Source organism: Coccidioides posadasii, chromosome 1 (genome assembly GCF_018416015.2).
Source record: "Coccidioides posadasii str. Silveira chromosome 1, complete sequence".
Taxonomy (NCBI): domain Eukaryota; kingdom Fungi; phylum Ascomycota; class Eurotiomycetes; order Onygenales; family Onygenaceae; genus Coccidioides; species Coccidioides posadasii.
In genome coordinates, this window is record NC_089407.1 from 4,392,925 (window position 1) to 4,415,035 (window position 22,111).

A 22,111-nucleotide genomic window follows, 5' to 3' on the forward strand; every position below is an offset into this window, starting at 1 on the left:
TGGGACGGTGATGATGCTCCTTTTTCTCCAAAGCGTGTCAGCACTCCAAACCTAAGCTTGGAACTCCTAAACATTCCTCAATTCATTCTTGCAATCCTGATGCACGGAATGCTCTAGTGGGATTGATCCTCTCCCTATCTCACCCGAATTGATAGCACCATGACCTGTGGACTGGTGTGAATTTATCGGAACCAAAACAATTTTAAATCACCAACACCCTGTGGCCCCGAACAACAACATGCCACAATAACCAGTGTCAGGTCGGCCACAACATCGGACTATAACAGCCCATTGAGACTATTGAAAATGACAGAGCCCCCGAACACTTCTACGGCGAATATAGTCCCTATTATTTCAGAACGCCCTTCCCCCGACGAAAATGCAGAGAGACTCGCCCCTGAGGGGAGTATCGCCCACGGCACCGAAAACGTACGGGGTATCCCAGGAATAAAGCCCAACGAACCACTTCTTAATGTCGACTCGAGAAGTCCACCCACCCTCGGGGAATCTGAAAGTAGAGCCAACGTCAAGACGGAATCGGCCTCGGTACAACCATCTAACAAGCCGATTAGCCACCATCCCCCTTCAATCGACGGCATGGCCACACCAAGACGTCGAAGCGTCCAATTTGCTAGAACAGGTACAGAGCGTGAAGCCCAGGATACTACTCAATCGAGAGCCTCATCGTTAGCAGCCCCAGATGATTGGGAGGTGTCGACACCGGATCGCCGTGGTCACTCGTTTCTTTCAAAACTGAGAGCTCTCGCTGCATACCCCTCGTTTCCGACCCATTCAAGATCGGCAAGCGGTGCTACGGTTGGAGGCGAGCCAAGTGATAGCAGATATGGGGGCGAATCTTCGGTGCCTTTGTCAGAGAGAGCGCAGTTTCGGTTTCCTAGAAGTGTGGAGGATGGTAGCGAGGCCGATGCTGATGGAGAATCAAGCTCAGAAGAGAATAAGACACGCAAAAAGCGAAAAATGAAATTTAGAGGACGGTTACCCGGAGACGCAGGCCCGCGTACTGAGCCTTCTTCTCCAAAGACCACCGAGCGGTCCCCATTGCCTGGTTCTAACTCATTTTCCCCGCCTGAAGATTATAATCCGAACCCGCTGGCTCGGCGAGCCACTATGTCATCTGTACAATACCATGGGCGGGAAGGTGTATCTGAAGATGAAGGCCGGGATAGGCTAAAACGGGACTCGATGTGGCGTCGCAGAAGTGGGTGGCTACAAAGTGCTCGTGGCCTAAGTTACGGTGGAACGCTTCGTCAGGAAGGGCGGAACTCTCAGGATGAAAGGAGACCTAGTAATCTACGACGACTCACCGGGTTTGGAAACCCATCAGAGGGTGCCGAGGGAATTGCTGCAGCCTGGAGAAGACACAAGGCTGAACGTGGAACTAGCCTCAGCGCCCAAAAATGGCGCCAGATCAAAGCAGGACTGAAAATGATCGGTCAAAGAAAGAAGCCTGAGCCCACCGTTGATCACGTAAAATCAGCAGAGCTTTTAGCAGAACTAACATCAGGCGTTCCTGCTGCTTTGCTCCTTGCAAGTATGTTTCAAAGAGACGAGCATGGGAGTAGACGCATACCCATACTCCTTGAGCAGTTAAAAGTTCGCATAACTGACAGCCATTTTGACTCCCATTCTGGTGATCGCCACTTGGTTTTTCGGATTGAGCTAGAATATGGTAGCGGAATGACGCGCATGAAATGGGTTATCAACAGAACACTCAAGGACTTTGCAAATCTACACATAAAGTACAAGCTTCAAATCGGCACCCAAAAGTACATTCATCTCAGAAGTCAGGATTCCGGGCATACTTTACCGCATTTCCCGAGAAGTGCTTTTCCATATCTGCGAGGGGTAAGGGGCCTGGATAGCGATGCTGAGGACGAGGAAGAAGATCCTGGCGATGACACGGCTGCCGATGCCACTAGTGGAAATGAAAGGCCATCGAAGAAGAAAAAGCGACGCTCCTCTTTTGCAATTTCTCGCCGGCAGTCAAGTCTTGCATCTCCACCAGATGGGAATGCTCCTGTCACTAATCTTGATGGCGTCGCAGACGCTACAGCTTCTGGTGCACCCAAAAGAGAGTCTTACCCCGAGAAGCAACGCAAGAAACTTGAAAACTACTTACAGAAGATGATTCGTTTCCTCATATTCCGCCCTGATAGTAATCGTCTTTGCAAATTTCTAGAACTGTCTGCGTTGGGAGTTCGGCTCGCCGCAGAAGGAAGCTATCATGGTAAGGAAGGCTTCCTGATAATTCAGTCTTCTAAAGGGTTGGACTTTAGAAGTGCATTAAATCCTTCCATGATAAAATCGCGACATTCACCAAAGTGGTTCCTGGTCCGGCATAGTTATGTTGTATGTGTGGATTCGCCTGAAGAAATGCACATATATGATGTCTTTTTAGTGGACCCTTTTTTCCAAATTCAGGCCAAAAAGGGACGCCTCAGAGACAAGAAGCCCAAAGAGATTGCTAAATCCGCGAAGGAATCTGCTGCCCATCCGCAGCACCATACACTTAAATTGCAAAATTCCGAACGCAAATTAAGACTTCTAGCTAGAAACGAACGCCAGCTTCACCAATTTGAGGATTCTATACGCTTTATGATCGAGAGTACACCTTGGTCCAAGCCCAATCGTTTCGACAGTTTCGCACCCGTTCGAACAAAGTGCTTCGCACAGTGGCTGGTTGACGGGCGTGATTACATGTGGGTGGTATCCCGTGCAATAAACCAAGCTAAGGATGTTATTTACATCCATGATTGGTGGCTAAGCCCGGAACTTTATATGCGGCGACCAGCTGCCATCAGCCAAAAATGGCGACTAGATCGCCTGCTTCAACGAAAGGCCCAAGAAGGAGTGAAAGTATTTGTTATCATGTATCGAAATATCAATTCTGCTATTCCTATTGATTCCGAGTACTCGAAATTCTCCCTTTTGGACCTACATCCGAATGTTTTCGTGCAGCGATCGCCGAATCAATTCAGACAGAATACGTTCTTTTGGGCCCATCATGAAAAACTATGCATTATTGACCACACGCTAGCCTTTATCGGAGGTATCGATCTTTGCTTCGGTCGATGGGACACTCCGCAACATTTACTTACTGATGATAAACTGACGGGCTTTGAGTTGACCGATGCTCCAAAGGATGCGGATCATTGTCAGCTGTGGCCCGGCAAGGACTATTCCAATCCGAGGGTGCAGGACTTCTATGACCTTGACAAGCCATACGAAGAAATGTATGATCGCGAAGTGGTACCGAGGATGCCCTGGCATGATATTGCCATGCACGTTGTTGGCCAGCCAGCTCGAGACTTGACTCGCCATTTTGTGCAGAGATGGAACTACATCCTTCGCCAACGGAAGCCAACAAGGCCGACTCCATTTTTATTACCACCACCAGACTTTAACCCCGCGGATTTAGAGGCACTTGGCTTAGATGGTAGCTGCGAAGTGCAAGTTTTACGATCAAGCAGTACGTGGTCAACCGGAACTCCCGAAGTTACAGAGCATAGTATTATGAACGCATATGTCAAAATGATTGAAAAATCTGAGCATTTCGTTTACATCGAAAACCAGTTTTTTGTGAGCAGTTGCGAAGTCGAGGGAAAGAAAATCGAAAACCTTATTGGAGACGCTCTAGTCGAGCGGATTGTCCGTGCCGCTAGAAATGAGGAGGATTGGCGTGCAGTTATATTGATTCCGCTAATGCCTGGTTTCCAGAATACCGTTGACACGGAAGGCGGCACCAGTGTTCGGTTGATCATGCAATGCCAGTATCGGAGTATATGCCGTGGCGAAACATCCATATTTGGCAGACTACGGGCTCAAGGTATCGAGCCTGAGGATTATATCCAATTTTTTAGTTTAAGATCTTGGGGTCGTATTGGACCAAGAAAACACTTTGTCACTGAACAGCTTTATATTCACGCAAAGTGCATGATCGTGGATGATCGAGTTGCGATAATCGGATCCGCTAATATTAATGAACGGTCTATGCTTGGTTCTAGGGATTCGGAATGCGCAGCAATCGTTCGGGATACGGATTTGATTTGGTCCACGATGGCTGGCAAAGCATATTTAGTTGGTCGCTTCCCGCATACTTTGCGAATGCGTTTAATGAGAGAACATCTCGGCGTCGATGTTGATGAAATTATGGAGCAAGAAATGGGAGGTGAAGTCGAGTCAAGAGAATCCCGACAGGAGAATAGTGACTCATGTGCGAGCGAAGGCCAACGGGACACTGATAATTGGGGCGAGAGGGAGGACGAAAGAGAAATATTGGAGCGAAGGCATCGGCTCCAAGATGAATTCCTTGCTCGATCAGAAGATATGCATAGTTTCAACCACGACGTTGACTGGGAGCAGGCGAACAATCCTAATCTTAAGTCAAACAGAAAACTTACGGCAGATGCTAGGGTCACCAGAAATCCTAGCCATCGAAAGGATCTGGAAGGCTTTGGGGTGGATCAGATGCAAATTCTGCATGAAGCTGGGCAAATTACTGGCCGAGACTCGTTCCTTGGGCAAGACAACGTTGAATATTTGAAGGAGGTAGATGTGAACGAGAAGCAAAAGCTGCAAAAAGATTCCAAACAGCGTAGCGACTCACGCCTGCCAACCCCATCCGAGCTAAACACGCAAGAAGAGGACCATCCATCCATTCTTGAAGCTGCCGACACTCCTGCTGATGTATTGAACCAGCAGCAGATGGCGTTTCATAATGACGATGCTGCATCTAACCAACCTACGCAAGCTAATCCATTGACGCAATCTAACAATTGCCATCTTATGTTACCCGCGTCCGCTCGTCCTATTATTGACAAGGACTGCATGAAGGACCCTCTTTGCGATGCCTTTTACCTCGATACTTGGCAGGCCATAGCAGAAAACAACACCAAAGTATTCCGCATGGTATTCCGATGCATGCCGGACAGCGAAGTCAAGTCGTGGAAGGAATACAAGGAATATACTGCCTACGCAGAACGATTCGCTGATATGCAGAATAATTACTTTTACGATGAAAATGCGCCACATCTGCAGCCCAGCGGCGGGTCCAAACTCCAGAGTGGCCCTCCAGGAGCGGGTGTTACTTCTACAGTGGGCAAGGTTGGGCACGACGTCGAAAAGATTGGTAGCGAGGCAAAACAAGTGGTCGCGAATCATTTATCAAACGAAGCCTCTGCTGAGGACAGCCTCAAACAATGGGCTGCTGAAGCCAATCGAGCCCAGATTGAACGGCAACAAGAGGAACTCGCCAAAGTAGAAACTTTGGGAGAGAAGGAAGCTTTGAAGGCCGTGGAGACGAAATCCTCTCAGTCCAGCGGAAATGTAGAACCGTCGGTGGCGTTTCCTGATGTCGATAAGGCATTAGAACGTCAGCGATCGGGCGCTCAGACAAATGGATACCCTGATGCACTCACCTTGAATGGTTCTCTATCTCAACGGCGGAGACGGAGAGGAACAACACGTAGTTCTAAGCGCGAGTTCCATGCATCGGACGATATCATCAGCATGCACGAGGCAGAAGAGTTGCTCGGCATGGTGCAAGGTCATTTGGTGTTGTGGCCGTACGAGTGGTGTGTACCCCTTTTCCCCCATAGATATATTCATACCTGACTGACGCCATATACAGGCTCGAGCGCGAAGAGCAAGGGGGTAATTGGCTATATACACTCGATCAAATCTCTCCTTTGGAAATATAGTAGGTTAACCTTTTCCTGTCATCCAAGTCTTTTTACTAACTACCATATAGTAACTAAAAACATTCATTCAAAACGCTCCCCTAAGTGGTATCTCATCCAGTTTTGCTCCACGACAGCGGACAGCGTATGATGATTCCTTTTTCCGGAGTGGATGAAGTTCATATAACTATGTTTTTAATAATACCCTTGTTTTCTTTTGTTCCTCCTCGACACCTCCATTGTCTTTTCATTCCAATACCAATTCAGAGCCTCAGCCTTTTATTTTCCTTTATCCATAATAATTCGGGAGCTTTTCCAGTATCCTGGTCACTACGTATCGAAATGTCGTGCGTGTCTGATTGAGCACATTCTTTATCTGTCTTGCAAGGATTTCCTACGTCTAGGCATGCATGTATGTAAATACTGTACTCCGTACTATTGACTTTTAAGTTGAACAGCGAGAAGGCATAAAGGTAATATATTGTATCCGAGTTAACAAAAGACATATTTCTTCATTCAGGTTGAATTACGGAGGTATGTTGTCTCCAAATGCGGCTCAAAGCACTTGTTTTTCGACAAGCCGCTGAGGAGCCGAAAATAAGAACTCCGCCCACACGGAAAACGCAGTGGGACGTGGACGATGGGGCAATGACAAATAATGTGGGTTGAGAGCGACACGCAAATGAGGAGCATCTCTTCTTTGGCGGAACAGGTGGTCCAAAGATTTCATGTGACGGACTCGATATTCCGAGATGCGGCGCAATGACATTTCCAAATTGAAGAAAAAGAGGGAGCTGGGTAGAGCTTCGTATCCAGTCTAGCAACCGTTCCCAATGGTCCAACGCAAAACTCATTCGCGCCAATCTCCACGGAGTATAAGTACTATTTCCAAAGACGGAATACAATATTTCACAACTCCAGAAAGCCCATCATGGGCGCGGCTTGATGGACTTTGATGAAGGATCCCGCAACTAGAGATACGGGGTAGAGGCGGTGGTGGTCCGGTGGACCAGTTATTTAACTACTTCGTACGCCGTGCTCCGTACAGAGTTAAAAAAGAAGGGGCTTGGCTCAGGGACCTGAAGAGCTGAACCCAAGGATCGCCTAGAAACTCTCCGCACTCAAACTTCTTACACGCCGTGGCAGGCTGTCTCTGTCGCAAGGCATCTTCCAGTCTTCAGGAGCAGCTCCAGATGATCTTCTCCTCTCTACTTTTTTCACCAACACTATACCCCACGCGTGATTTCGCGTTTGAGGACATGAGTCTCGTAGGGTGCGCGATTATAGCACCAGTAGTGGAGGACTCCTGTGCTTTGATCGGCCTGAGCCCCAGTTGAAGCGTCTCCGCTGAGACGGTTGGAGCTCGTATGCGGGACATTATCACCATGCCTTGGCAAAATGGTTCTCTGACGGCATGAGAGCGCGACTTTAAGAGGTAAACTGGGGCGCGCCGTTCAATTGATTAATACGGGCGGTATATATTCGTCCGTCATGTTCGATCATTTTTTGCAACGCTTCAGAGTGTATTTCCCCCCACGATCCTGAAGCTGGTCGCACACCGGCGATATGGCACGCATTGCCTTGGCTTTGATATTGGGCTTCCTACTGAGAAGCAGCAACGCCCAGATCTTCGAAGAAGGATACTTACCTTTGACAGAGTCTAACATCACGGTTGTTGATGGGGCGCAGGGGCTCGGCTCTCCAATCTTGGATGGATCTGATCTGTTTGAAAATGCTATCAGTAAACGGCAGGTTCGCTGCCCACCGGGAACGAGTGAGTTGTGCGGCTGATTACCGCAAGTTAAAATAACTGCTATCAAAGATATGGAAATAAAATCTAATACTTGTTTTATTCTTAAGGACTATGCGGTCGAATGTGCTGTCCAATTGGCAATACATGTGTAAGGTTTGATATCTTGTGTGACGGCTGGAACATCATTAACGAAGTCTAGTGTCCCGGATTTTGCTGTGATCCTGCCCATCCAGTATGTCAGCCGAATCGCTTTTGCTGCCCTCGTGGTATGAATGCGTGTGGACCATCAAACCCGACAAGGTGCAAGATCCCTAGTCATTTTTGCTGCCCAGCTCCGTCACGAACAAGTTGTCCGAGAGGAACAACGTGCTGCGGCAACGGCTGTTGCCGAAGTGGTTCAAAATGTTTCAACGGGAACACTTGCTGTGCACCCTATGCTGTTGCATGCAACGGGTGGTGTATGTCGAAATTCCGGGAAATTCTTAAATATTCTTACTAAAATTCAATCTGGAAGGTTGCCCTAAGGGATCGCAATGCAGCGCCCAACGTGGATACTGCCTGAAAGACGGTGCGACCAAAAGCGGCTCTAAGCCGAGCGAGACAAAGGGGGGCGGCACGCCATCGAAGTCTCCCACGCAGAAGCCCACCAAATCGTCGAGCAAACCCACATTGACAAAACCAACAAAAACGAAGCCGACTCTGACAAAGCCAACTTCCAAACCGACTAAGTCTACGAAACCAACGTCTCGGCCTTCGGACGAGCCTACGTTGACTGAGCCTGAGAAATCGTCGACGAGTCGTGAGCATTCAACTCGGACTAGACCAACCAAATCCGACGAAACACCCTCGAAGACTACGGAAGAGCCGACAAAATCCAACCCTTCGCGTACATCATCGGAGAGGTCTGAAACTACATCTGGGTGGACTTTGGCAAGCTCTTGACTGACTAGTCTCTATAGCAAACAAACTGGGACTAGAACGTTTCCATCGATAACAAAGTCGGATAGTTCAACAGGACAGGGTTCATCATTGTCAGTAACAGGAACTGATGACCGGACTGAAACCCCTACAAGTACTGCCAGTGCTATCCCTACGCTTATCTTTAACTGGGCTCGTGACCTTACAGATGATGTACGTCACATGTTGTTCAAGCTCACATACTGCATGCTAACTATAATAGCTTGTTGAGAATATGTGTCTAGGTGAGGATTGACTAAAGAAAGTATTTCCTGTGTTTCAGTTAACTAACTACTAAATCACCAAGGACTTCGAAAACGTAATGCACCAGTAAATGGGGAAATTCTAACTTATGCCGGCGCTAGAAGCCAGAACCGTCAGCAGACACAATGTAAAGGTGGAGATTGTTGCAAAGGTATGTCATAGACTCAACAGAATATGATCAAAAACTGAACTAGATATAGGCCAAACAAAGTCGCATGGCGCAAATAAAGGATTCCCACTTTCCTGCGATGAATACCCGTTTTCTTCAACGGTTGAAGGTGGTCCACATGCACATGTTGGATGTATTGTGGCCTTCCAGAATGGTGCACAGGGTGATTACCTTAAAGCTTTCTACCGAGATTATAAATTGAAGAAAGGTGATAAGTATTATATGAAAATCACAGGTATTGACTGCGATGTGGTTCATGAAGATGATATTCCTAAATGCAATCGCTTTGGGAAGCGTGATATCCTCGCAGATTCAAAGGGGATATTCTATCCACCAGATGCAGCCCGAAACACCGGAAGACTTGTGATCGCTCTAGGGGATGTGGAAGCTGGATCGTGAGTATTGTGTCTCTGCAATTACAGCTAAACCCAAAACCTTGGTCTCACTATGCTTATTTTAGGCATCGCGTCATGGTATCTTTTCCGAAGAATTCACAAATTACAAATGTTTTTGTGATAAACAACCAAGGTTATGAATATGCAGCGTAAGTGAAAGGGTGACAGGTAGTATTTCAGCCCAGAAGCTTATTGCTCTCTTAGGTCTTCGAAGCCAATATCCGAGACAACTTATCAGCTTTCCTTTCATTCAGAGGAGGCCATATACGGTGCCTATTTCATTGCAGAAACAGAGGATTCTCACCTCGTTGCCTCTTCGTGGAAACACGAAAGGGGCCCTGCGCCCTCCACAGTTTCCCGACCTCCCAGCACTACGACGGTTACGACCATAGTTGATGGAACCACTCTCACTACAACTTACTGCCCCGAAACTACTGTTACCAGAATTCCTACACCGAGTGAGACCGTGATCACTACTATTATTGAAGGAAGCACGGTTACAACAACTGTGTGCCCCGAAACTGAAATAAACCAGACGGAAGCCGAGACAGCCCAGCCTTCACAGAAACAGACGAGCACACCCAGCGCCCCAGGAGATCCACCAAAGGACATCCCTCATAATCCTCCTGAAGACCTGCCTGAGCCTCCGCCAGAGCAATCCCATACGCAACCGCCTCTAGAATCCAATGGGCCAGAAAACCCGCCTGAAACGCCCCCATCACCTACAGCACCTACAACGCCACCTGTTTCTCCACCAGGCGATGAGCCAGAGGTTCCTGAAGGACCTGCAACGAGCGCTTCGGTCGAACCGCCCGCAGGCGACCAGTCAACTTCGCCGCCAATTGCGATTCAGACAACTAACGCAGGGAGGATTTTGACACTGAAGAGATGGGTCAATGGCGTAGTTTGCGCATTGGTTCCCTTCTTCGTGATGTGACGATCTTGGCAGCTCCGTTGAATGTAAATCCTCTTCACATGCCTTCCTATACCTTTGAATTAGCTCGTTAATTAACTAGTAATGATCCCGTGATTGGACTTAATCGCCAGTTCAAATCTGAATCACGATCAGCAGGCAGCCATTTCGAAGGCGGCACTGGTTTGACCTTGAACTCCGTATAACCACACATATAAAGAATCAGGGAAGGCGACGACAGTCTCGGAAAATTTGTCCCTACAGCTCCCCAATAAGTAGTTGATTAATGACCATCACCGTCAAAGCTTCGCCCCGAATGTTCCTGGGCAACAAAGTGAGCCATCATCAATACCCCTCGGAACATCTATAAACGCTTTTCCCAGCCTTGTCAATATCTCAGAGGTCATTAAGAGCCACCTCCACACCAGGGTGCTTGCGCTGCCGGGAAGAAAAGCCCTCTAACCCAAATCTGGCGAAAGTTCAAACTTGCAGTTACATTGATCTTACCGAGTTTTGACGGGCTTATCCTGGCATACATACGCAACATGGATATTCTCCTTCCTGGGATTCTTGTCAGACTTGCAGAAGAATCTTCTTTTTCTCGATCTTCTTGGCTGGTGTTCGCTCATCAGAAATGTGCATCATAATTTCTCGGAAGCTTGTCTTGTCTGATCTTGTTCCCCGGAGAAAGAGGCTGCATGGGTGGGAACCCCACAGTGATCCCGACGCTCTTCTGGGGAGATGCGAGTAAGATTAGAGGGGAGAAGAGAACGTTTCCATCTTCGCATGGAGGTGCTGTAGACCCGATCGTCGCAGGAATCAAAAGGGATATACGGAGGGGCATACGTGTGCAAGCGTGTCCTAACGCCCATGGAGGTTCTGAATGAGTCAAGCTTGATATCTTTCTGTCGTGGTGGTCAGCTCGACAATGTGAATGTATGTGTACCCCCAGCCGGGGCCCATGATGTCGTTACATCAAGTACGAAGACAAGCCCGTCCTGTTCGATTCTCCCGTGGCCCGATGACGTTGCTATATTTAACTTCTACTTTTGGCCCCCAGTCGCCTTCAAATCCTTGACTGATCTGACCACCAATACATATACACGCCAAAGGCAGTGAGAGACAGTGAATCAGGTTTGTAATCTCATCGCCTTTCAAGAGCCTTGCCACGAACGGTATATCATCTGTTGTAAAGTAGTTACACGACTGAGGATGTCGTATTATGCCTATTAGTATGCATCCAAGGTATTGGCCATCAATGAAAACCCAAAAGAACCCAAGAACCAAAAGACCGCTAGCCAAAGGTATCAAAAAGGTAGCTCAAAACGTGTACGTGATAAAAAGTCCCTGCTTTTCCGCCCAGTATCATGCCTAAATGCCTGCGATGAATAAGATGTAGATTGTAACAATGGAGATCCAACCAAAGAAGAAAGAGAGAGACAAGCCTCCGACCAAAACCAAAATGGACGCCGATGAAGTGAAGGGGGGAAAAAAAATAAAAACCTAAAATTAAAAAAAAAGACGGATACTGGGATATTACTTCATCCAAGCCCATACCCAGCGGAAGAATGTACGGAAATCTTCTGAAGTGAATCCATCATCAGGGAATTCAAGTCTTCCTTTTCTCTTCTCGCTTGTCACTTGTACCGCATTAGAGAGGTCATTCGATCGCTCTGGGCCCCAGTTATCAAATCTGAATCCGTGCTTTTTGATCTTGTATCCTATGATGAGTAGTATGTAAACGGGGAGCTGCGAAGGCATCGTTAACTTAGCGATCATAGAAACATAAGAATGAGGAAGGGAAGATGTATACTTACACCAATATACGCAGCAATGAATCCTTGAGGGTTGAAAGGTGTTTCTAAGAAGGATACGATGCCATTAAATAGAACGAGAATGACACAAGCAGTTAGACCAAACAGTGCCTTTAGCCACTGTCCATGAGACTTATAGGGGTATCTTGGATGATTCCGGTCATAGCAGGCCGCCTGTGCCTCCGAGGTATTACTGTAATCCTTAATATCTTGGAGCCTATGGACCCGTTAGCTGAGTTCGACAAAGGGCGATCCTTTGGAGTATATACGTTCTAAAGAAGCACAAATAGGTCCCGCAGATATTTGCATAAACAATTAAACATGAAACGGTACAATTTACTGCGAGTTCGCTCAGTCTCTGTTGATACGTTTATTAGTTGGACAATTCTCATGTCGGGTTACAGACGGTAAACACTTCGCGATGAGCGTACCTCTCCTGGGGCTCCAGTGGGGCCCATATATGCCACCAGCATCAACGCAGCAGTTACAAGGACAGTCCTTATCGGCACACCTGCATGGCACTGCCGTAATCTCTTCGTAATCCATTCGGGGCCGGTTTGGTCGCGTAATGCCAATGTATGCAAGACTCTGGATGCCACATACATCGAATTGATGGCGCAGGTAAACGCTGAAAATAAATACACGGCATTATAAAAGTTAGCCAAAGCAGGCATTCCTGCTTCAACGGCCGCTATGACAAATATCGTCTGCCCTCCAACTGACTGTGCTTTTCCATTCAGGAAGGGATGATCAAGAGGGACCGTGAACGAAGCAGTTATCATAGTTAAGGCGTAAAGCGTGATAATACGTAGTGATATCTTTCGCGTTGCCATTTTCATTGCTTCAGAGTCTGCCAGGGCCTTGCTTTCCGCGGCCGTCGCAGCGACAATATCCATACCAATGTAGGAGAAAATGACATTAGTAAGGGTTGTCCTAAAGACATACGGTCAATCAAAGTTCGTTGGATATATAGAGAAGATTCACAGCTCACCACATGCCGAGTAGAGACCCCATTGAACCGGTCATCATATGTACTGATCCATCCTCATTCTTGATCGGGAACTTACGGTTGAAAAAGCCGTACGGCTCGTCCCAGTCTATAGAAACCTATTAGCCTCCTGTGATGTTTTATACAGGAACGTGAATTCCTGAAACGTACATTTAGTTCCCAATGGTTTATCATAGTATGCATTCGGTCGAGCTGCGCCCTCTTAATATCAGTAACGCCCTTCACAGATTTGAAAAGAATGGGACTCACGTTGCATGGTGTCAATCACAACGCTCATTAAAATGAGGAAGGTAATAAAGGTAAGCTTTATGCTCCCAAAGATATACTCCAGTTGCCCAAAGACTTTAACAGGGAACATGTTGACCATGGTCACTATCACAAGCACAAGCGTAATCCAGACTGCTGAGTGGACATTCTCCCCAACCACCCAGCTAATGTACGTTCGCTTATCTTCGTAGTGGAATTTAATAGAATTCGTAGCCGCGACCAGTTGATCTGCAGCAAGTACAGCATATGCGAACCTAAACATGAATATTTCCGTTAAGCAATTGTCCCTTCACCAAATTCCGGAATAGCTTCCTCACCAATACATCCAACCGACGGCAAAACCGACGCCTCTGTCGACAAATCTTCGGGGAAATTCCATGACTGGGGCATTAACGGGCATCAATGCGGTCATTTCGCCTAGACAAGATATCACTGCTGATATAACGGCGCCCATAAGCAGGTAAGCGACAACGGCACCGCCTGGGCCCGCGCCAGCAAGGGATCGACCACTCCCGAGAAACAATCCTACGTGGATCTCAATCAATAAGACGTTCTTTCTGGAATATTCGCGGTGTCATACCATTTCCAATTGTGCTATTAGAAAAGGAGTGAGTGTCAGCATGCAGGTTGGAGCCTGTGGGTGTTGGCAACAGGAGTTTTCTGGCTTACCCTGAAAAAGTAATCATCTACATGGCGAAGATAGTGGGATCAGTTCCAAAGTTCGGATCTCCTGAAAAAAAAAAAAAAAAAAAATCCTATTGCCGATACTCACGTTAATCTGTCTTTCACCTAACACTCTCCTAAAAGCTGTCTCAGTGATGGTCGGGCATTTGTAGGCAGGGCCACGACTCTCTTACCAAACATTCTCTCCGACTCGCTCTCTCCCCGGCTCCGAATAGACAGGTTCCTCGAGAGACATTTCATTGCTCCCTGGAGACGGCTCTTCCGGAAAATCGTCCGGAGAGAATTTCTGATATTGCGGCCCCAAGCCGCGAGGCTTATCTTGAGCCATTCTGCTTGGAAGTGCAATGTAATGATTGCCCATAGATGGAGCGTTCACATTCTCCGGCGTGTCGTTCCAACAAGGCACGATCGCGTCAGATCACACACGGCCTTGATGGGATCAGGAACAAACCACAGAGAGGCTTTGTGGAACTGCACAGAGAATGCAAAGGAATAATTCTGAGATACGAGAGCATGGTGATTTCACCTGCGCATGGGGGACGTTTGCTTTTTCATTTCTCGCACACCAGACGAGGGCTGTGGCTCATGAAAAGCACTGACATGCCCCAGAGCAAGGAAGAGGAACCAATCGCCATGGCGGGGAGGGTGGGCAGCCAGCGACGCGAGCGACAACGGGGGAGACAAGGAGTAACGCTTGGTCTGACTGACCCCCGCCCTTGCTGCTACACCGGGATATCGATTATTACACTGGAACCCGGAATTGTTCACTTAGTGCGGCGGCCTTGACCACAAGAGAGTTTGCCCAGACCATGAAGATCGCCCAGGGTTCTGCCGAACGGACGGATTACCCCGAGTCGAAAAAAGGACTGGCTGCAGGAAGGACGAGCCAGCTGACTGGGAAGGAATGAGAAGGAGTCCTCTCAGTGAGACACACACACACACACACTCTCTCTCTCTCTCTCACACATGACCATACACACGAATCGAGAAACGGACCGGATGGTAATTAATGCTGATGATGGCGATGGGTGAAGATGCGGAACTGCGCCTTGGCAATGCCTCGTGGAGGAGGATCGTCAAACTTTGCAGCGCCTTGACGTGCGTTAGGCCGACGCTCCCTTGAGCGTTTCTGGCATTCTCAACTCTTACGCAGCATCTGACTACGAACGTCCAAACTCCAGGGGGGATACTTTCAATATGTGCTCCGTCCTCATTGTCTGTCTTCTCTCAATGACCCCATCGCCTGAGATGAGTTGACGAGTCACTATCCTCGGGATTCCCAAGTCTGTCCCTTGGTCGGAAATCCTCAAGCCGGTAAGCCAGCACAAGGAGCAGATGAGGTCGGCTTAAATGTCAGTTCACCCTTTCTGTTGTACTACGGATAGGCGCTGGAATTTGAAATAATGATAATTATTATTTTGGGTTAAGTATCAGCACTTGACTCCATACTCCCTGCTGGCTAACTAAACAAATTGGGACTTAACCCTGTAATCACCGCTGCAAGCCGAAATCAATCCTGCCGTTCGCATTGTCGGCTATTGGTTGGGAGAAAGCAATGAATAGTCCAATTCGCTGTTTGATTGAGTAAGACAACCAAGTTGAACAACGTGTTCTGGGTTCTGGATTGTTATGTAGCCGTCATGTTTTACTCTCCCACACAACCGCTTAACTCTTGTGCGAAACTGATGCTGTGAACCCCCCCCCCGGCTCCCTTGCTGCGGAGGAGGACGCTTCTGACTGTCATGCTGTACCACATCCAAAGCCACGGGGATGGCTGTTGCTCGTCGTAGAACCGGATGTAATTCTGCAGTCCTCGTTTAATTTCGCAGTATTCGGCAATGTCGCAAGCGACGTCCCTCCAGGGGAGGCGATTGAGTCCCTTTTTTTTTCTTTTTCTTTTTTTTTTTTTGGGTCAATTTTTTTCTTTCCCCTACAAACAAACAGCCTACAAGGAATGATTTTGTATGATTTTCTGTTCAGCTTCAAGAGGGCAAGCAGGCGGATAGACTTTGGCACTAATAATGACTTCGTTTCAAACGTGGCACAAACCTCAAGCCTCTGTCGTACCGGCCTTTTGAATAATACGAGATAATCGCACATCTTGCGCCATCACGCAAATCCAAACAGCCACAGCCCGGCTGCAGGAAACAGGCTAGAATGCGGCTCCGTCCCTTTTTCGCTTCCTGTGTCAACCGGGCACTGGGGTCTGAGAATCTGGATCAAGCAATTCTCGATATTTGGAAGAAGCCGATCTGCAGCCCGCAATCATTGGTGGGAAAAAGAAGCAGACGCGAGCAGCTCTTGCGACGTTACAAATCTCCACTTATTTCCAATCGATCCGCCAAGTACCCCGGGCACATCAGTGGAGAAGTGTGAGCCATGAAGGAAGCCTAACCTTACCGCCTCGCTGATAAAGGAGTGCCAGCGAGTCAAAAGTGAAGGGAAAAATATCCAAAACATACAGGCATTAAGCCCTTAATTATTTCAACGCAAACGCGCAAGGGAAGGAAAACACCCGGTCTGAAATGCCCAGACTTTTCCATCCTCTTGCTGTAAAATCTTCCCCAATACCACCAAAAAAAAAAAAAAAAAAAAAAAAAAAAAAAAAAAAAAAAAAGAAGAGAGAGAGAGAGCATAATTGATCCATCGCTGTGTGTGGAGTCTGAACGTGTCCTCCGTAAAAGCCATTCGATCGCAAGGCACCAAAACAAAAGGTCGGTGTTGTGGGTAGTCACTTGCCTCCAGCCATGTTCTCATCCCATGTCCTTGGATGACGCCCACAAGCTGTGAAAGGGAATTTGGGAGTGGAAGAGAAGAAAAAGAATATTAAGCACGAGGGAGCAAAAAAAAAAAAAAAAAGGTTCCTATGAGTTCCCTCGTCTCAGCAGACATCCTGTGATGGGCCCACTCGATCGATCTCCCACCCGCAATTTTAATGCCGTCAGTCCCATCGCTGCGAGCTCCGTCAGCTTGGAAGAGTTCAGAAGAGAAACTCATCCATCCCCTCTTGCTATCACTTCTCAACCATATTTCACCTATCGCATAGCCCTAGCCACTTTCCTCATATACCGGAGAGTCCGTCCGCCCCCGTGGGGCGGAAGGAGAAGCGTTAAGACGAGATCCCATTGCTTGCAATGGCCGCCGTCGGCTCCAAGGTCAGCCTCTTGGCAAACGTGTGGAAACTTTTGGGAATTCGGCACGATGTCGACGATATCATCCTAGAGCTTCTCGGTCGTTTCTCCTTGGAAAAGGTCTACTCCGAATGCGATCCTCAGACATATCAGCGCCTTGTCATTGCCCTGTTGGCCCGCCTCAATGCCATCTACTCCCTTCAACGCCTATCTTTACCCTCTGAAAGCGAGCAGGCCGGCCAGTATCTGGGCTTTTTGGCAAGTTGGGAAGTCGTCGTACGCTCTGTCGAATTCATCCTGCAAATAATAATCGAAGGGCGGGACAGCTTCTGGGAGGCACGGCCTCTACGAGACAAGTATCTTGCTGAACTGCTGTGCGTCGCATTACGAATATTGATTCTACACCCAAAGCCACCTGGGGGCCACCGGGTTAAAGAGCGCAAAGATCGGTTTGCACGCATCCACGGCTCGCTAGAAAAATTATTCGACAACTATCCCGATCCTAAGTCATTCCTCCTCTGCACCTGCAAAGCCATCACCGACGTCTTGCGTAACGACCCCAATGCCCTTCCGCTGCCCTCCAAGTTACGCTCAGAGCTACCCAATTTGACAACGCAATTGGTGCGTCCAAAACCAATATTTCTTGAATCCCAATCCCATCCCCTTTGGTTACATGGCGGATATTCGGACTGACCGTTGATCTCGGCTGATGAGGAACTTTTAGTATCCCTTGCCGGAATGTCTATCACCTGGTTATGTTTCTACTCTTGTCGAGAACGAAGAGGCCTCGGAGCAATGGCTGGCCCAGTTTCTTGCCCTCAGGGATGTATCACATTTCGTGGTGGGCGCTTTCATCCAATACATCGTGGATGAAGAGACCTCCGACGCTGACCTTCAAGCGTCTTGCGCAAACTCTCGGAATGCAGTTTTAGTTTCGCTGGACAGCTTTCGAATACCTCAGAGTCTCTCCAAATTGGAGATGATAGAAACCTTTAGTGAAATTTTCCGGCTCATTCTACCGGATACCCCAAATGTAAGCATTGAAGATGCATCGAAATTAATGTTCGACGAAGAGGCAACAGATGCGATTCATGCCTTTTGTCTTTCCCTTAATGACCGCCAAGTGGTCCACCGTGTGAGCGATGCTCACTTGATGAATGCTATGGCAAGTATACTTGACAACGTCGCGCTTTTCGTTGAACCTGGTCCGCGACCTCGATCGGCCTACCATAGAGCGTATGCGTTGAATTGTCCCTCTTGCCATTTTGTCGAACATTTTCAGTTCACAGATGCAAACAACTTGAAAATTCCGGTATGCTCTCGCGTCGCATCGTCCAGCAACTCCTATTTTTGAGGAGTCACAAGGAGGCCGTATCCGCCAAGTTAATACTAATTATAATTTATAGGACCCATCTGAAGTCCCAATGATCAAGCTTCCGGAAGGCACAAAGTGTGTTCAATGCGGTGAAGCGGTTACTGTTGCGCGGGAGATCTCACTCGTTTGGCAGGCCTGGGATGCCTTAAAACTAGTGGAATGCAACGCCGACACTATTGGTGTAGAAAGGCACTTGCCTACTCAGTTTCAACTCTTACCTAAAGCCGGGACCTGCGTGCCGGCGCAAACGGCCGCCGGTAATCACGCTGACATCGGAGTTCCCACTTTGCATGAACCAAAGCTTCCCGGGCCATATACACCTCATGCAGAATATACCGGCTTCTCAAGCGCGGGGCCTTCAGATAAACCCCATTTTTATTCTCCTGATCTCGTATCTCCAATCTCCCCTGACCAACGGCACAGATATGATTCGCCACTCAGTGAATTCGCCAGACCGGAGTTCCAGTCTTCGATGAATGACACAATCCATAATAGCAGCCTGCAAATTTCTCCAAATGAGAGGATCTTGAATAGCCCAGTCGAAGGGACCCTCCCTCCATTTGGCACAGACTTCTCAACGAACCACATTGAACGCGCGAACTCAAGGGCATCTTTTCAACCCATACCACTTTCACGGACACGTACCATTTTAACTTCAGATAAGAAAGGTAAGTGGATGTCGAAAAGAAGAAAGGATCCGCCTGCCTCGTCAGTTGGTGATACGAGCTCCTTATCCTCTGGGACTTTAGAACGCCAGAAAATGGAAGAAATTTCACTCAAGGATTTGATCAGTTTATCCAAAGTGCATGGGAGAGGCAAGGGGTCAAAAAACATAAATGTGTACCTCTCTCAGAATTCAACGTATGCTCTTTTCTGGATGCAACCATCGATACACATTTGGGACGTGGGCATGTCCCCGCCCACACCCGTCCGAGCAATCTCAACAGAGAGCTCTTGTCTGATGGCTGCTGTGACGAAAACATACTTAGCATATGTCATTGGAACTCGTGACCAAAAACTCACGGTGAGAACGGTTACGGCCAAGTAATCAAGCTACCATCCCAAGCTAACTCATAGTTTTGTAGCTGCGAATTGTAAATCTCGTCCAGCCCACGGCATTGGTGCTTGAGTATCGTATGCCGTCGACGTTATGGTGCCGCAGCATTGCAATGAGTCCCAAAGAAAACTATGTCGTTATCGGATTCGAGAACGCCACAGTCCGATTCTTCAGAACCACCAATACCGAGCAGCCCAGAGAGTTCCGCCTTCATCCATATCACAAACAATGCAGAGGCTGCCCATCTGTGGACACGTTGTCTTTCTCTCACGACGGTATTGTCCTCCTTGCAAGTACGAGAAATCCAAAGATGGGTATGATCCAGACATATATGTGGTCATTTCCCTTCTTAGAATTTCGGGAGCTCGTAAAATGCCGATATTACGTACCTTTGCACGAGTCAGAAGACAACGGAGTGTCGACAGCGCTGTATCGGCCGTCAAGTTCTCCAGACGAGGATTTGGTGTGCATCACCACCTGGACACAGTCCGGTGTTCCCCTCCTCATACAGCCAGAAAATGGTCATAAAGCCGAGATCAAACCGGATGGCACAAGGCGCCTTGGTAACCGTATCCAGTGCGCAGCGTTCTCGCCATCTGGCAACCAACTAGGCCTTGTTAATGATAAAGGTCAATTGTATCAACTGTCTAATCTCAACTCAAGTATCATGGAGTGTCGAAAGCTGGCAACGTCAAGGGAGTTGACCTTGAAATCCGAATCGTTCGCCATGTCATACATGTCGTTGCATGAGGAAGAGTCGGTCGTTTTAGCTTGGGTTGAAATGCCCAAAGGTGTCGCTTATATCAAAAAAGTTCCAATAACTTCCGCTGGTGTGAGTAGGCCCTTTTACTTTGTTTTATTCCGGCTGCTAAACAGCTATTGCTAGACGGAATATCAAATCTCAACCGCTGGCGACGTTGCTGATGTACCTTTCTCCGAACTTCCCGGCGATACAAGCTTGACAACCCCTGAAAAACCAGCCAAAGAGCCCGGCCGCTTGTTATCACCTGTTTTTCGACAATATATGTCCTTCGGCGAGAGTAAACGGTCGCAGAAAAAGGCCATTGAAATGCCTGCAAATGATATCCATGCGACGAAACGAGTCGACTAGATTTCACGGAGAAAGTCGCCCTTTCGAAACCGTCACGGTTGCCGCCTGCGTTAACTGAGGAGGACATGTCCAGCTAGGATCCAACCTTGAGTATTTATCTTGGCATATCGCATTTGTCGGTATTGCCTTCCAAATATCATCCCGGACACTGCTAATCTGTAGCCTTATAAGTCAGGTGAAGGCCCTGCTTTATCAGCGATCATCCTCCTTTTTTCCATCTGATCGTAAGGCAGGTTCGGGTCTCTTTATACCACCCGTACAAAATTAGGGTCCACTGTCCCACATAATCTTCATATCATGTATTACCTTCCTTTTCTTCCTCTAGTACGCCGAATCGCGTTCCCACTGTTGGTATGGGGACCACGGAACTCTATATATACCCCCTTTTTTTCTTTTTCCCCCCCAAATAATTTCTCTCCTTTTAAGCTTTCAACATGTAACGAATGAGTGGCAGAGATGGGTGCGGCCATATAAAACTTCGTAAATCCATGCCGTCGGTTGAACTTAAATTGCACCGTTGGCACGTTGTTGATATGCGAGGGTTGGAGGGAAATTCCCAGCCTTTAATTGGGGGCACAGACATTGATTTGTATCTATATTTGGAACGAGCCTTTAACGATGCTACCGAACGGAGTAGTTAAATTAGCCATAATTGCGCTAAGGTCACCTTCTCCTTACGTTTCCTCCATACATTCGGCACTATTTACCGTGCTATACTCCGCTAGAGGAGTGATAATAAATCTCACATGTGTTATTCGGCCATTGCTTTCCAATTGATCATGATTCATACCGAATTTGAAGCTGGAACTAAACACGTGTCAGAGTTGAATTTGATAGGATTTGTCTCGATTGACAATAGGGGCTTTCATATATGGGTTGGGCTTGTCCTAAAATACCAGAAAATTTTTGAATTTTGCATAAGGAACATACATTAAGGTGGGAGTGCTAAAAGCATACTTTGTAGCCGAGATCATTGGAAACTCATCCGCAGGCACATTGGAGTAATTAAAGGCTGTCCTCGCCGGAGCAGGTAAGTTTCAAAAACACCCATGCTATACTCAATGACTCTAAATAGCGATTAAAAAAAGAGCCGTTGAATACCGGGTTCCAGGCCAAGGCAAGATTTTTGTATCTGCGCTCCAGAGCTCCGCATATCGTCCATGAATGTATATAAACCCTCAAGTCCACTGCAGCAATGAGTTGGTTTACATGCTTGTGTGGTCGCACATCTCAAAGATTCAACCCTTGTCAAGTTACGACACGAGCATGCTGATCCAAAACATACCTATTTTTAGCATCTCCCTTTTCTAGTGGCATCACGGGCCAAGCGCACGGATTGAAGCCTAACAATACCAGTCCATAATCCAGTTCCACGCGTTCGAAGAACTTGGGGGAAGTATGATAAATATTGCATGTATCAGAGTGTCTAAAGGGTAATACACAGACAGGGCTATCCGTATATATTGTTTTTCTTTTTTGGTGTGGGGGGGTGTACCTCATCTGGTGAAATTAA

General features: G+C 47.6%; 4 protein-coding genes across 4 annotated transcripts; 3 read left to right on the forward strand and 1 right to left on the reverse strand.

The window, feature by feature from the left end:
- Window positions 1–169: 169 nt before the first annotated feature.
- SPO14 (Phospholipase D1) lies at window positions 170–5,777 on the forward strand (the record flags this gene model as incomplete). The annotated part of the gene is made up of 3 exons (XM_003065234.2): window positions 170–5,594; window positions 5,651–5,719; window positions 5,771–5,777. The coding sequence occupies exons 1-3, from the start codon at window positions 307–309 to the stop codon at window positions 5,775–5,777; spliced, it is 5,364 nt and encodes a 1,787-aa protein (XP_003065280.2). The 5' UTR covers window positions 170–306.
- A 1,488-nt stretch (window positions 5,778–7,265) lies between these two features.
- D8B26_001210 (uncharacterized protein) lies at window positions 7,266–10,174 on the forward strand (the record flags this gene model as incomplete). Its single annotated transcript, XM_066123473.1, has 11 exons — window positions 7,266–7,451; window positions 7,560–7,600; window positions 7,652–7,718; window positions 7,785–7,910; window positions 7,978–8,354; window positions 8,412–8,583; window positions 8,633–8,654; window positions 8,717–8,824; window positions 8,874–9,237; window positions 9,303–9,386; window positions 9,442–10,174. The coding sequence occupies 11 exons, from the start codon at window positions 7,266–7,268 to the stop codon at window positions 10,172–10,174; spliced, it is 2,280 nt and encodes a 759-aa protein (XP_065979547.1).
- Window positions 10,175–11,315: 1,141 nt separating this feature from the next.
- D8B26_001211 (uncharacterized protein) lies at window positions 11,316–14,665 on the reverse strand. The gene is made up of 12 exons (XM_003065236.2): window positions 14,098–14,665; window positions 14,013–14,040; window positions 13,910–13,926; window positions 13,821–13,834; window positions 13,558–13,765; window positions 13,223–13,494; window positions 13,124–13,165; window positions 12,956–13,061; window positions 12,396–12,897; window positions 12,234–12,322; window positions 11,968–12,181; window positions 11,316–11,899 (listed from the first exon to the last, which is right to left on the reverse strand). The coding sequence occupies exons 1-12, from the start codon at window positions 14,283–14,285 to the stop codon at window positions 11,687–11,689; spliced, it is 1,893 nt and encodes a 630-aa protein (XP_003065282.2). The 5' UTR covers window positions 14,286–14,665; the 3' UTR covers window positions 11,316–11,686.
- Window positions 14,666–17,058: 2,393 nt separating this feature from the next.
- Window positions 17,059–21,246, forward strand: D8B26_001212 (uncharacterized protein; the record flags this gene model as incomplete). Its single annotated transcript, XM_003065237.2, has 5 exons — window positions 17,059–17,676; window positions 17,780–18,367; window positions 18,462–19,454; window positions 19,516–20,319; window positions 20,374–21,246. 5 exons carry the CDS (start codon window positions 17,059–17,061, stop codon window positions 20,596–20,598), a joined length of 3,228 nt encoding a protein of 1,075 aa, XP_003065283.2. The 3' UTR covers window positions 20,599–21,246.
- Between the last annotated feature and the right edge of the window lie 865 nt (window positions 21,247–22,111).

Excerpts from the sequence above, each read along its gene's own strand:
- D8B26_001211 (XM_003065236.2), bottom strand. The coding sequence starts at position 14,285 with ATGGGCAATCATTACATTGCACTTCCAAGCAGAATGGCTCAAGATAAG. Across the intron at positions 13,062-13,123 it reads TAAACCATTGGGAACTAAAT|ACTGGGACGAGCCGTACGGC; the intron begins GTACGTTTCAGG and ends AGGTTTCTATAG. Across the intron at positions 12,182-12,233 it reads TATTTGTGCTTCTTTAGAAC|GCTCCAAGATATTAAGGATT; the intron begins GTATATACTCCA and ends ACGGGTCCATAG.